Source organism: Ascidia mentula, chromosome 4 (genome assembly GCF_947561715.1).
Source record: "Ascidia mentula chromosome 4, kaAscMent1.1, whole genome shotgun sequence".
In the NCBI taxonomy this organism is placed as follows: domain Eukaryota; kingdom Metazoa; phylum Chordata; class Ascidiacea; order Phlebobranchia; family Ascidiidae; genus Ascidia; species Ascidia mentula.
The window spans coordinates 19,121,273-19,134,151 of NC_138569.1; the positions used below are offsets into that span (position 1 = coordinate 19,121,273).

The following is a 12,879-nucleotide window of genomic DNA, read 5'->3' on the forward strand; positions in this document are numbered from 1 at the left end:
TTCGAGAAACGAAGCTATTCGGGTAGAAACAAACTTAGACCATACCGAGTACTTTGCAGGTTTGTTCTTGCCGCTGTGTTAGTCTTATGGACGATATCAGCCGGTATGTATCTCTGCATCAAAGGCTCTCAGACTGTGGGTGGATTCGGTACTAGCATGGCGTTAATGCTTTTTGTGGATATTCTGATTGTTCACTTTCTCGTAATGCCTCTAGTTGGAATGTGTGGTTCTGTGCTGAGCAATGTATACAAATGTATGAAGTTTCCTATGTTAGCTTTACGTCGCAATGCTTTGTGAACTGCAGGTGTTTTCGTTTGTTGTCGTTGAATGTTGCATAAACGTGTTTCGTTTATAATCAGTTGACATGATTTATAGTTTATTGGGAAAGCTTGCACCGTGCACAATAACTTGACAATTAAACAGGTAGAATCAACAAGAAAAACCATATTGCTTGAAACCACTATAATCATCCAACTTGTTTCGCTGGAGTAAAAAGAGTGGAAATTGTTTTTTTTTTAATTTGATTCGTAGTCAGCAGGATAGTGTAGAAAGTATTTCTCTGTCCCGTGATTTTCTTTCTTCCACAAGATTTGCCAATCTCTCGTCCAGCGTCAATGACGTGTCACCTGTAGGTATTCCAAAACAAAATATTTTTGCACCATTAATCACTTCTTGCAACTATAAATCACTTCATATAGTTGTTAGCGTTCAACAAACTAATTGCCATACCTTACAAAACATATAGTTGTTAGCGTTCAACAAACTACTTGCCATACCTTCTGTAAAGGATTCTGGAGCTGCAAAAGGTGACCGGTCTTGGCATTTTCCCCCTCGAGACATAAAACAAATTTGATTAACTTTGCTGTAAATGCGAAGTAATAATTCATAAAATAAGAGTTTAGTGACACAGGTTTTAAAGTTGTAAGATCAACAATGGGATCAAGGGTTGCTCATTAGTGATTTAAAATAACAATGCAAAACCACACAACACTTACCAGATGACTCCAATTGTTTGGCGAGCAAATTCACTCTTGACACTTCCAAAATAAAGCGATGATGCAAAAACATTAAATGATCGATAATGTTGCCATGATGATTCAAAAGATTGTCGCCAGGTCTGATAATTGTTGCTCAGTTAGAGAAATATTTGTATAAAAATATTAAACAGGTTAACTGACATTTGCAAAACCAAGAACTCCACAATCTTCTCAATGGATCCACAAGTAACATCGATTCTGTCTTTAACTTTAGTGACCTAATAAACAGACACAAATTTAGACTTTAACTTCAAAAATTCAGTATGTAGGATCAGACCTTGGAAAACTCATTTAATTCGAGTGAACCAGCATTCAGTGTCTTCTTTACTTTGTCTAAGATGGATGAGGTGAGTGTGCGAGCCCTACGTTTGTAGTTTAATAACTTGGATGAGTCAGAAGTTTGGAAACATTCGACTGGAAGAGAAAGACTTCTTACTCCCAGCACAAGTTTGGATACTTCACCGCATTTACTTGACAGCAAACTGATCTGCACAAAGTATAGGTTATTGTACACACAACTGCTTGAAAAAATACTGTTGTACACTTTTATTCAAAAATAGATTTCACGACAATATAGAAATATAATCACTAACCTTGGCAGCACACGCCATTGCCTGAATATGAAGCAATGATTTTTCAACTCTTGAAGCTCCGGTTTCTGCCTTTCTAGACAACTGCTTGATTTCCTGTAAAGATGACAAGTCATTTAATAATATACTTCCTGAACCAGATAATTTAATTGCAATACAGTTAATTTGGCTTTATAATGTCTACCATTTAGATGTGCGTTTACCAAATCAGAAGTGTGTGTTATTCATAATTAAAGAGCTATTCATAGTCCACAAGAAATAATAACCTACATTTTCAATTTGTAAAACAGATCCCACAAGATCTTTACACTCGTCATAGAGCTTGCCCAAGAACTGAAGACTCCCAGATTTGTCTCCATCACCAACTCTTTGATTTTGTTGCCGTGACAACATCACCACATCTTTTACCAAGGTAATGTAAGTGTCACAATTCCGACGAAGGGCAACAAGTGGATCCTGACTGCTGGAAACTCTTAGCTCAGATGTCATTGATGAATTTAATGCTTCCGCGACAGATTCATTGTCTTCATAAATGCCCATGTATCTTCTCAATCCTATTGTGTACAGTTCAGCAGCAATACTGCAACACTTCAAACAGAACTCAAAACTTTGTGACCAGGTTCTACAGAAAGATTCCCACATGTTGTCATCCACAATGTTGTGTTTTTCCCTCATAATGTTTATGGTTTCTGAGTGGGATTTTAGCCAAATTCCAGAAGCATCTGATATTGACGTGACATCACTCCCTCCCTCCAGTGTCTAAAGTGTGCGATGATATTTTATTAAAAACAATTGGTGACGTAGTTTAAACAAATTTACCTCCTCAACAACTAATTTTTGGACAATTTCTCAAACTCATTTGTATTTTACATCACAATTTACATGTTATAAGTATTGGGTACTTACAGTGATAAATGTTGGGTTGTTGGTAACTGTTTTAACCCTCACAGGACAGGTTTTTAAACAGTGTTCACACTCTGTTACCATAGCACCAAGCATGTCACTTGCCTTAGCTACCTGCAAAAAAACACAAATCAATTTATACATTGGTTAAACCAAGTCTTCATAATTCCTCACCAAGTTGAACTTTTTGCCAATCTCTTCTTCACTCATATGCGCATGCATTGCTTGCAGAAAATCACCAACAATTGGATGAAAATCTTCCAAAAACCTGAAAACAAAAATGTTTTAACTTCTAAATCTAGAACACTATTTACAGATTTTCTCATAATCTTGATATCAAAAAGAACTAATGACTGATGGCGTGAGTTGTTGTTAAATCCTCTAAATAAATCAAACATATCTATGTTTTTTGCAATATGGGTCAGCCTTTTTGTTCTCAGAACTTTTATCCACACTCAGTTCTATACGACCTTGGTGACATCTTGCCATGTTGGATTGTTTCCTGGTCATTTTCTTCTTCTCGATTAAAAGAAAGGGGGCCAACATTTGCATGGAAACCAAGAGCTGCCAACTTCTGATTGAGAACGTGCATTTCCTTGATAGTACCTTGTTTGAAGAAAAATGATTTAGTCACAATCATAGAAAACTTAAAATACATGCTGAAAAGCTAAGTACTTTTTTTTGAATTGTGGTTATACTGTTTAAGAAAGTACATACCACTGATTAGGTCTTGATCTGAGAAGTCCCTCAGGCCTTTTCTGGCATTGCTTGTCAGGTCAGGATGGTTGCATTTTGAGCGAAGTGACAAGTTGACATTGGCAACTTGACTTTGTAGAGAGGATGCAGCAGCTAGAAAACCCTCCTGCGATGGAAGTCTAGCCACATCCTCGATTAGGTGGTTGCCACTGGCAACAACACGAGCTATGGACTAAAAGCAATAGAATAGTTTTACTACTATAAAAACAATATTTAACAAACATAGGTATATAATTTAAATAGGAAAGCCAAAGCTACTATGCCATTGATCATAGTTTGTACACGTTTTGAACTCTAAACTGGGTTCATCATCACATTAACACATTCAAATTATCTAAGAAAGAATGCAGTTAGAAACATTGAAAAAAAATTTTTTAATCTTTTCACCAGATTTCCAACCCTTTTTTGAACAAAAGGATTGTTTGATAAATTACTCACTTACACCCACTTACATCTTTGAGTTTTCTAACATGCGCCAAAACTCCATTTCTGAAAATTGGTTCTGTGTGTTGGTCGACAGAGAGTTGTGTAACTGCGGCTAATAGTCTTGCTTTGCCTGTTGCCTGTATCACATCTGATGACAACTTAAGCTCATCCAAGTCCACAATATCCTCATTGCACTTTGTGAAGTCACTGTAGGCAATTAATGCAGGGGATTTAACATCCTTATAAATAAATACTGCACAAAGCAATCTTCTCTGCTATTAATTTGAAATTTCGTTTAAAATACTACTTTGTTGAAGTTTTTGGGTTAAAGTCTCATGCAAAAACACTGGCTGTTCTACAAAGAAATAGGTCATAAATATTTTACTTGTTAAGCAGAAACAATTTATGACACCATTGCTATGATTGTATCAACAATGGATTAAATATTTATGCAGAATTACTTGATTATATCTTCTTCCAAATATGCCGTAAGGGAATCCTGTCCAATGCATTTGCTGCAAAACAGGATAATACTTTTTATTCCATCTTTCCACTGTGTTTCCATTTCACCTAAATCGCCAACGGAATCATCAGATGATGCCAAAGACCTTGTGGTCACCTTCTCCACTTGATTTTTTGTCGTTGCCAAATTCTCTATGCAAGAATGCATTTGTGCAAATACATCAGCATCTTCACACAAGCTGTTTGCAAGTTTTGCACATTCCAGTTGTGTTGCAGCTTGCGGTAAAAAAGTGTCGAGAAGTATTTCTAGTTTTTGGCCCATGATTGGATCTTCCCTATTGCCAGAAAACTGTCGATACACATCTGCCAAATTGGTCATTGGCTCAAAGGTGATTGCAAATACATCTGTAAACAGGCCAGTTACGAGTTTGTTCGAAAGCTTGTCGAGAACTTTTGTTTTTCCACATATTGAACGGCAGATTGATGCAAAATCCAGTGGACTTTCTTTTTGTGTTTTACATCGTGTCAGTTTGCTTGTTAAAGCGAGAAATTGGTGGCATTCCTTTATAAGAGAGCTTGTTGTGCTTTGGTAAGAGTCTCCTCTGAAAAGTAATAAAACTGTTTTATTTCTATGCTACTCGTTACCAAGGGATTATTTCTAACTAGTCCAGAATGTTTTTTGTTATTTTTGCAGAGCCGTTGAAAAAGTCCAGGATTAATTAACGTCTTCATGCACGAAACAATTGTATTTTAAAAACAAAACCAAAATGGACAGTTCTCACTTGATACCTTTCATTCGCAAAAAGAACCAGTTTCATTATTTGTTGGACCAATGACTGTGCAGCAGCTTCAACTTGTAAAGGAGACAAACTATTTCTTTTCTCAACGTGCAACAAATCCTCAATCCTCTGAATGCATTGCATTATGACTCCAATCAAAGTTTCTTCCTTTTCCAGAGGACAACGCATGATGTTTATTATATCGGCAGTGACCTTGTTCACCTATTGAAGTCACATAAAAATGATTTTTATGTTTTGCAGACAAGAAAGAAAAGTGTGCGCCCATATGAGTGTGTAAATGTTTTAAAAAAAATATGTATTATGATTTTTGATATAAATGTCATAAAATAAATCTTATTTTTTACTTCAAATAGCATGAAATAATAAATTTGCCAACAACTATCCGTAAACCCATATAATATTAATGTGTCAGAAAAAACATACCAATTGCCAAGCAAACTCCTTGTTCTTCCACCCTTCTTTGTTGTTTGGATAGGAGATTGACATGTTAAGGGCAGTTGCAAGCATAGGCATTGCATGCTTAAGGTTCAAGAGGGATTTTTCTAGTTTCTGCTGAGTTTTTGTTGAGACCAAATCCTTGCATCGCTTCTGACTTGATTTGTGAAACATGGCCACCGATTCACCAAGTTTCTTGTAACAATCTAGGAAACAAAACCTTATGCAGCCTTGCAATATATAGATAGTTAGTTATATAGTTAGTTACACGTTTGATGTGCTGACAATAAATACAAATTCTGGGTGGCAACCTAACGCCCTATGTAGCCAATCACAACTCACCCCCCCTCTTAGTACAACTGACTGCGATCCTATGGCGGACATTGATTCTCTGTGAGAAAATCACTTTTATATCTGCCCCTGTAATCCTTATGGTTTTATTGGTGCCTATGCCAATGTCAGGTGTTTAAAAAAAAGGAACTATGCTTGCAAAAAAAATAATATGTGTGTATTTTTAAACATCAGAAACCCTTTGAAAACTTGATATGAAGTCAAACATCTTTAACTCACCAAGTGTGGTTTGTGGTGTATTTGATGATTTCAGTTGAAGCAAATCTTTTTCTACTTGATTTCCATGACTGACAATTCTTCTTATCTCAGCATTATCGAGACAAAGCAACAACATCACTAACGACTGAAACACAAGCGCAGTATTGAAGTATTTGTATAATCCAGTATAATCAGATGCTGATTGTAATGACACATAGAAATGTCGTTATTTTATACTGAGTACCAATCAGTTATATTTCACTTTAATTTTTACATGCTGTCTTTCATTATTGACCAAAACACACAGTATTCCCTCAGACAAGTACAATGAGTCATTTACAAATTTAAAAAATATGACCATGCGGCACTTTCACATGTGAACAGAAGCACAACCATTACCTGAAAGGTTTTTGAAACACACGATGTGAGATCAGCCTGGCTGGGTACAGGATTTGTGGACACAAGAATCTAGAAATAATATCTGCGTTTTAAATTAAAAACTTTTATTTTTTTCCAAGCACTATTACAAAAAACAGCAACAATAGCAAAGTACATACAACAATATACTTACTTTAATAAAAACAATAAGTCCAGTTTATCTGGCATTAGCATTTCATGTTATTTAGTTTGATTAACACAGCTATTATAGCCACCAAGTGCAGGTATTAATAATTATTACAATATAGATAATAATTCTCCACCACACATATATTCCATATTGATTTTATTTATGTAATTACATAACAAAAATAAAATAGTTAACATAACTATGGCACTGTTCGTTTGGATGCAAGCCATGAACTGTAGCCATTAGATACAGTCACAGAACATATCCTTTGCATAAGTACCTGAGAACTTAACAGTAGGTTGTCTCCAGCCAACAGTAAATTGCTTGCAGCATTGTTGACTTCTTCCTCAACACCACCGTCATTGGGATAATCTAGAGGTGTAGTTTCAATAACAACCTGAAAAGCACAGTTTCGAATTAGTTTTTTTCACACAAAAATGTTTCTTTCTTGAAAAGAACAGTGTGTAGCATCAAGCAATCCAAAACAGACTAAGTATTGTTTAAAGAAACACATCTTTGATATTTTTTTTTTATAATACTGATAGTAAGCATGTTTTCCTAAAAATATTTTCCAAATAAAACTACAAAAAAATGCAATTGCAGATAGTAGTACTAACGTTGTTATATTAGAATTACCCACTTTAGTAAAGGCCTTTAAACTTTGAGTGAGTTGTTGCGTATATGCAATGAGTTTCTTTGCTGATGCCTCAGATTTTGGTTCATACGGCTTGTGTTCAGATGATGCAATGAATAGCTGTGTGACCTAAAACAGATAATTGCTCAAGACAAAATTGTGGATTCTCAAGCTGATGTAAACATAAGAAAATAAGTGACTAATAGATTTTCAACAATTTTAGTATCCGCATTTGTTTTTTTGAAGACAAATGCGGAGAAAAGTGAAGAAAAGTTTCTTTTTTGAAGAAAAGTTTCTATCACAAAAAATTTAACTTGATTTTACCGCTAAGGTAATAACGATAATTAGGCGTTACATTGTCATTTTTAAAGGCGTCATCAACTGTCACTGATAGTGATAGCTAATTATAAAGCATTTGTTATCCGCACATTCCAAAGAAAACAAGTTCTACCTTGGTTGAGACAGACGTAACGACAACTTGTAGGGATTTTGATGGAATTAGATAACCACTTGGAATGCAATACATGTTTGCTAAAAAGAAAACGCAAGCAAAAAGGTCCACACTCACAAATCAAAATAAAACCGCTCAGCTCTGCGCTTTACTACGTAACTAAGGTCTAGGAGTCATTCATGCATGATAATAAGACACAACGATTCAAGCAAAAAAGAATAATAGAAAGCACAGTTTTGTCTTATTTTGTTCTATGAATTATTAGGCATTGGTAATTTAAATACCCACACTACCCTGCGCCAAGCTTGGCATTATTTATTCTTGTTTTGTGTTGTTACTCCACACAACATTAGTTCCTGCATACAATTATTCCAATAACCCGAAGAGTTTCATATGTGGACGTTATTTGCCGCAAAATTTTTATTTTTTCAATTGATCAGCACAACGACAAAGAAAAGAGAAACAAAATAAGAGCTCAAAAAACTTACACAAATCAATATACAGAATATTACAGTTAAATTATAAAGTATTCCACTTTAGTTTCAATTCGTTTCCTGGATCGTAATGCTGTTTTTTTCTTCTGCTGCCCTAAGTTGCTGAACTTATCTACGGAACATTGCAAAACAGGGTTGCACTTTTGCTAATTTACATTTGTATATAGAAAATCTTGCCATCAATAAAATCAAATTAATTAGTTTTTCCCGGCTCGTATTTTCGTTTTCTATGCCAAAAAGTTTAAGTTGATCATTGATTACAATTATTGTCATTAATTTGGCATCAAACCATGCACTTACATTTTGCCAGAAATTAGCAACATTCACATTCACCCGTGTCAACCAGACCGAAGCCAAATAAAACATCATTCATTACCAAAGCCGGCAAAGTTAATTTAATTTGAAAAGATCTTAATTTCGTTTCCAGACTGCATTTAAAATTATTAATGTATAGAAAGACTGCTCAAAAATTATCAAAAATAAAGTCGTCGCTCAGTAGTTTGGCACAACTGTGCTTCCTAGTAGCAATTAATCCGTAGTAAAACCGATCCGGTAACAGAATTCTTGCCGGTACGCCGCTCCGGTAAGAATTCAACGGCTGGCGTTTACCAAATAGTTACGTGACACTTAATTTTGACACTTTATTAGGAAATCTCACCTAGTATACGAAAACACAATGGTTTATTGCTTCCTGTAAATTCAATAGTTCCGGCAACTATTTTTTTTTGCTTTTCCCCGCGTTAGTATTTCAGTATAGAGTTAGTGTGGAGTAAGTTTTCATAACGTGTTTTTTTTCCAGTCCTTGATTGCCACTAAATTTCACAAACATTTCTCAGGCCTTTAATGTGAAGAAAGCGCTGTGACGATTCCGATAGGTTTTTGTTATTGATCCGGAGCAATTCATGGATTCTTACAAAGGGAGATGATCCAGCGAGACACGTATTCGTGTTAAATTCCCAAGTCAAGTGCAAGGGATTAAATGGCAACAAACGATATGGATTAGCGCGCTAGGTTTAGGTTTTATCGCAACGAGAGCCTCTTATTTTTGCAACGCTCGGCTATTGATCCGAGAGATATTGTCTTCTAGTGCATACGAAGTGGTGTATTAGGAATTGCAATTGCGCCTCTTTCATTTGTTCGATTGAAACATTACCCAGGCAATGGTGAGAAATAAGCACTTATGTACCACCTATCTACAATCTGACATTCAACCATTCTAATCCATCTTGTACGCATGGTTTAGGCCGTGGGTTCCCAGCAATTTTGTTCTCTAAACGAATTTTCGACCTCTGTAACTAAATTTGATCGATATTCAGATTATTTTTTAAATGTTGGTGAAACAAAACATATGTTAACATGTAGGAGAATATTTTATATTTTTTTCCATTGTTTGTTCCAAACTCTTCTCTTTTCTGTTTTATTTAAACCAACAAGTCTTATTGGCAGTCACCAGCTGCAACTTATTTCGAAGTCTTGGCCTAAGTTGTTCTAATAGTTACTCTTGTTTCTAATTACCTCCACAATAGAAGTTTGGCCGCAGCAACGCCGGGAAGAAATTGTTTAATCGATTACTAAGTTTCCAGTTTTAATATTGCAGGTGGAGGCACTTGATTTAAGTCAAATTATTCTGTGTGGTTACATGGCAGTAATTTTGGGAGTTGTTGGTTAAATTCCGAATATTCCACTGCATGAACATTTCATGTTGTCAACATCCAACCCAATAAAAATGATTTAGCAGAGTTCACAACAGAGAAAGTCAACGTTAATATTTACGCTGTCAACACATGTGTACGAAAAATCAAAACAGCTCAAATATCAGGAAAAATGCGTTTCTCAACAATTTCCTCTAGACTCTGAACAAGAAAAGAACAGGACAAATGGGAATTACATAGGAAGTAGCTTCATTGAATCAAACCGCATCACAAAAGGACAATCGTAATCGACAGGGATTTACCATCAAACGCCGGGGGGCGAGTAATAACCAAGTCCCATAAGCCGGCCAATCTGTCCTACGATCATCAAACGTAAAAACATATCACCGACAAATGAAATCATCACCAACACCCGGAAAGTCCCGTACTTTAACCGCGACTACACGTGGTCTTTTTTCACTCCGTCAGCTATAGGCAACCGGGCCAGCCAAACGATGCAGGGCCTTTGGGATAGTATGACGTAACAGTGACGTCAGAGTCGTGGTGTGTGGCGGATTGAGTAAGCGGACGTATGTGTGTATGTATGTGTGAAAGGTTCTGCGCCATTTATTCGGTGTCGCTTTACAAAACGCCGGGCGGGTGGATCGCGGTCGCCTGCTGGAAATCGCGACTCGACTGAGCGATTTATCGTTTGATGATTAAAGCAAAATGTTAGAGGCGCGATCGCGGTTTAATCCACCCGGGATTTCGATGCCCGATCCTAGGCGACAGCTTACTCGTGAAGAGAAACGATTTGATTTCCTGAGCTTGTTTTCGCTCGATGGTGATTCACGCATTTCGACAATAATATAATAATTCTGAATTATTTTGCTGGTTTCAAATAAGTAATTGTTAAATTTGCTGTGCAGTGTTTCAAAAAAACAATTTTTACGCAACGGTCTTGACATAAAAATAAAGAATTAATAAAAAAAAGGTTATTTTGAAAAAAGATCTTTTTACGTCAAAATCCTAATAACTATGAAAATGGTTACTTCGAAACAAACACCATGGTCAAAAACACACCGATTTTACCGACATTTGCGCCATGATAATTGATGATCACACTCAATCAATTTTGCGTTAAAATCATTGGCAATGAAATTTCGTACATCATTTAAAATAACTTCGACCCTTTGCAAAACATTTTTATGTCTTTCATTATCGGTTGTAGCTCCGTGGCTTGTCTGCCCCCCTCCGAATTCGGCGCCACAAATTGTCTATTTCGACTAGGAGTTTAACAACGACAGAAATAAGATAAAAACATCCTGCCGCGACTGACTTGATCCCACATCCGATAAAACCCAGAATACGAATGTGGACTCGCGCTGGCACACGGCGAGTCAAAACTTTGTTTCAATAAGTCACGGAAAATATGATTTGTTACGTATAGACACGCCAACAAAAAAATTGTGGTCATGACAAAGTTGGTAACTAAGGATGGAGTTTGTAAATGAACGCGACAAAATAAAACGAACAACAATTTTCGCAGTAGGCCCTTTGACAAAAAATGGATTTCTGTTAGAAACATTGCGAAACTTTATTTCTTCGTCTTTTTGACTCGCCCGAAGTACCGCGATCATTAGCGGGCCCTCGTGCCCCCCACCGCGGAATATTCTTCCGCCGAATTGCGTCCTTTGAGCGCGTGGCGCCTGGATACGCGTCACTCCGATCCAGTGTCTGTTGGCTGTTAATACGCACCTCCGCAGGCGGTATTGTGTACAACAAGCTGGAGTCCGAATAACCCAGAGAGCTTATGACACCGGGTGGTGGAGGACCACACATTACGAATCGCCTATGAAAACGATGCGTTTTGTAGCATAATGGGTTTTATTTTCTAGACAACAACATTGGAAAGATCTGTGGGAGTAATTTTCTGTTGTTTGTTTTTTCAGTTTTGAAAAAATATAGTGTCGCGTGACAACGCTAGTTTTCCGAACAGGGGGCAACTGGAAAGCATTTTGAAAAAAAAACTTTAGTCCGTGATGCATTTTTCGCGTAACGAGGCTATCCTTCTATCAATGTTTCTACTTATTAAAATTTTGTGCAAAAATACTTAGAATTGTGACGAAACATGTTTTTCTCACAAACATCTTTAATTGTCACCAAGTGCCAATCAATTATATTTACCAATTTTTTTGGGATATGTGGGACAATTTAGCCGAATAATTGCCAGTTTCAACCATAGATTGGGATATTCATAATAAATGTTTTCGCATTTAAAATTGTTCCACTCACCCCCACGGTGACAAGCAAAACAATACAACAGCAGGTGGAAAACGGTTGCGCATCGCCCCAGTGACGCAAATATCATGGAAGGTCCATCATTGATTACCAACCGGTAGTTTGGTGCGGCCCAACTAAGACTGTCACTAATTAGTTTCATAACCAGAGACTAGGAAAATGATTGCATAACCTTTTATTCCCTAATTGGAGAATTTTCAAATATTTTTTTCGATGAACAAAATTACGCATTCGTCTGATTGATATTTTTGCAGCATTTTGTTGCTTGAGCAGCAAAACTGTTCAAGTTTTTATCATTCCATATGTAATTGCCTTTAGTATAAATATTTACCAAATGTCTCTTTTAGCAATATTCAACAAAAAACATTTTCGATTCGAGGAACAATTTTGCTAAATTTTGGTCGAAATTCTTGATATTGCGCAACACAGATAGAGCAGTGGTTCAAAAATTGCACGCGCGCTTGTTATCACCCAAGGAATATCACAAAAGCTGTTGTAGATTCCACAACGTTTAAACAAGTTGTTTTGCAAGCAGGTTTTTGAAACATTACTTCTAAAAAAGTCACACAAAAATGATTGGCACGCGCTAGATAATGCACAAAAAAAATTTTGAGTTGTGCACCCCAGACATAACTTCATTGAATTGTAAGCTTTTGAAATACAAAGCAACAAAAAATGTATCACTTATAAAACATTTTTTTCTTTTAACTCTGGTTTGTGGCTTGGGGAAAGGAGTGTTTTTGCTGTTGTGAGCTTCAAAATGGACTGAGAAAGAAAACATATGGAGTTAAAAGTACTGGCCGAAAAGCGCCGTCGTTTTTTTGGATCTACATCTTTTTCTT

General features: G+C 36.4%; 1 protein-coding gene across 1 annotated transcript; it reads right to left on the reverse strand.

Moving 5' to 3' along the window:
• Positions 1-387: 387 nt before the first annotated feature.
• On the reverse strand, positions 388-7,752 carry LOC145898592 (uncharacterized). Its single transcript, XM_082987107.1, has 20 exons — positions 7,612-7,752; positions 7,167-7,289; positions 6,807-6,923; positions 6,358-6,426; positions 5,980-6,103; positions 5,398-5,615; positions 4,964-5,175; positions 4,174-4,776; positions 3,739-3,919; positions 3,248-3,458; positions 3,001-3,136; positions 2,705-2,798; positions 2,534-2,644; positions 1,898-2,386; positions 1,631-1,723; positions 1,315-1,524; positions 1,179-1,255; positions 996-1,117; positions 777-830; positions 388-626 (listed from the first exon to the last, which is right to left on the reverse strand). The coding sequence occupies exons 1-20, from the start codon at positions 7,684-7,686 to the stop codon at positions 532-534; spliced, it is 3,414 nt and encodes a 1,137-aa protein (XP_082843233.1). The 5' UTR covers positions 7,687-7,752; the 3' UTR covers positions 388-531.
• Positions 7,753-12,879: the final 5,127 nt, after the last annotated feature.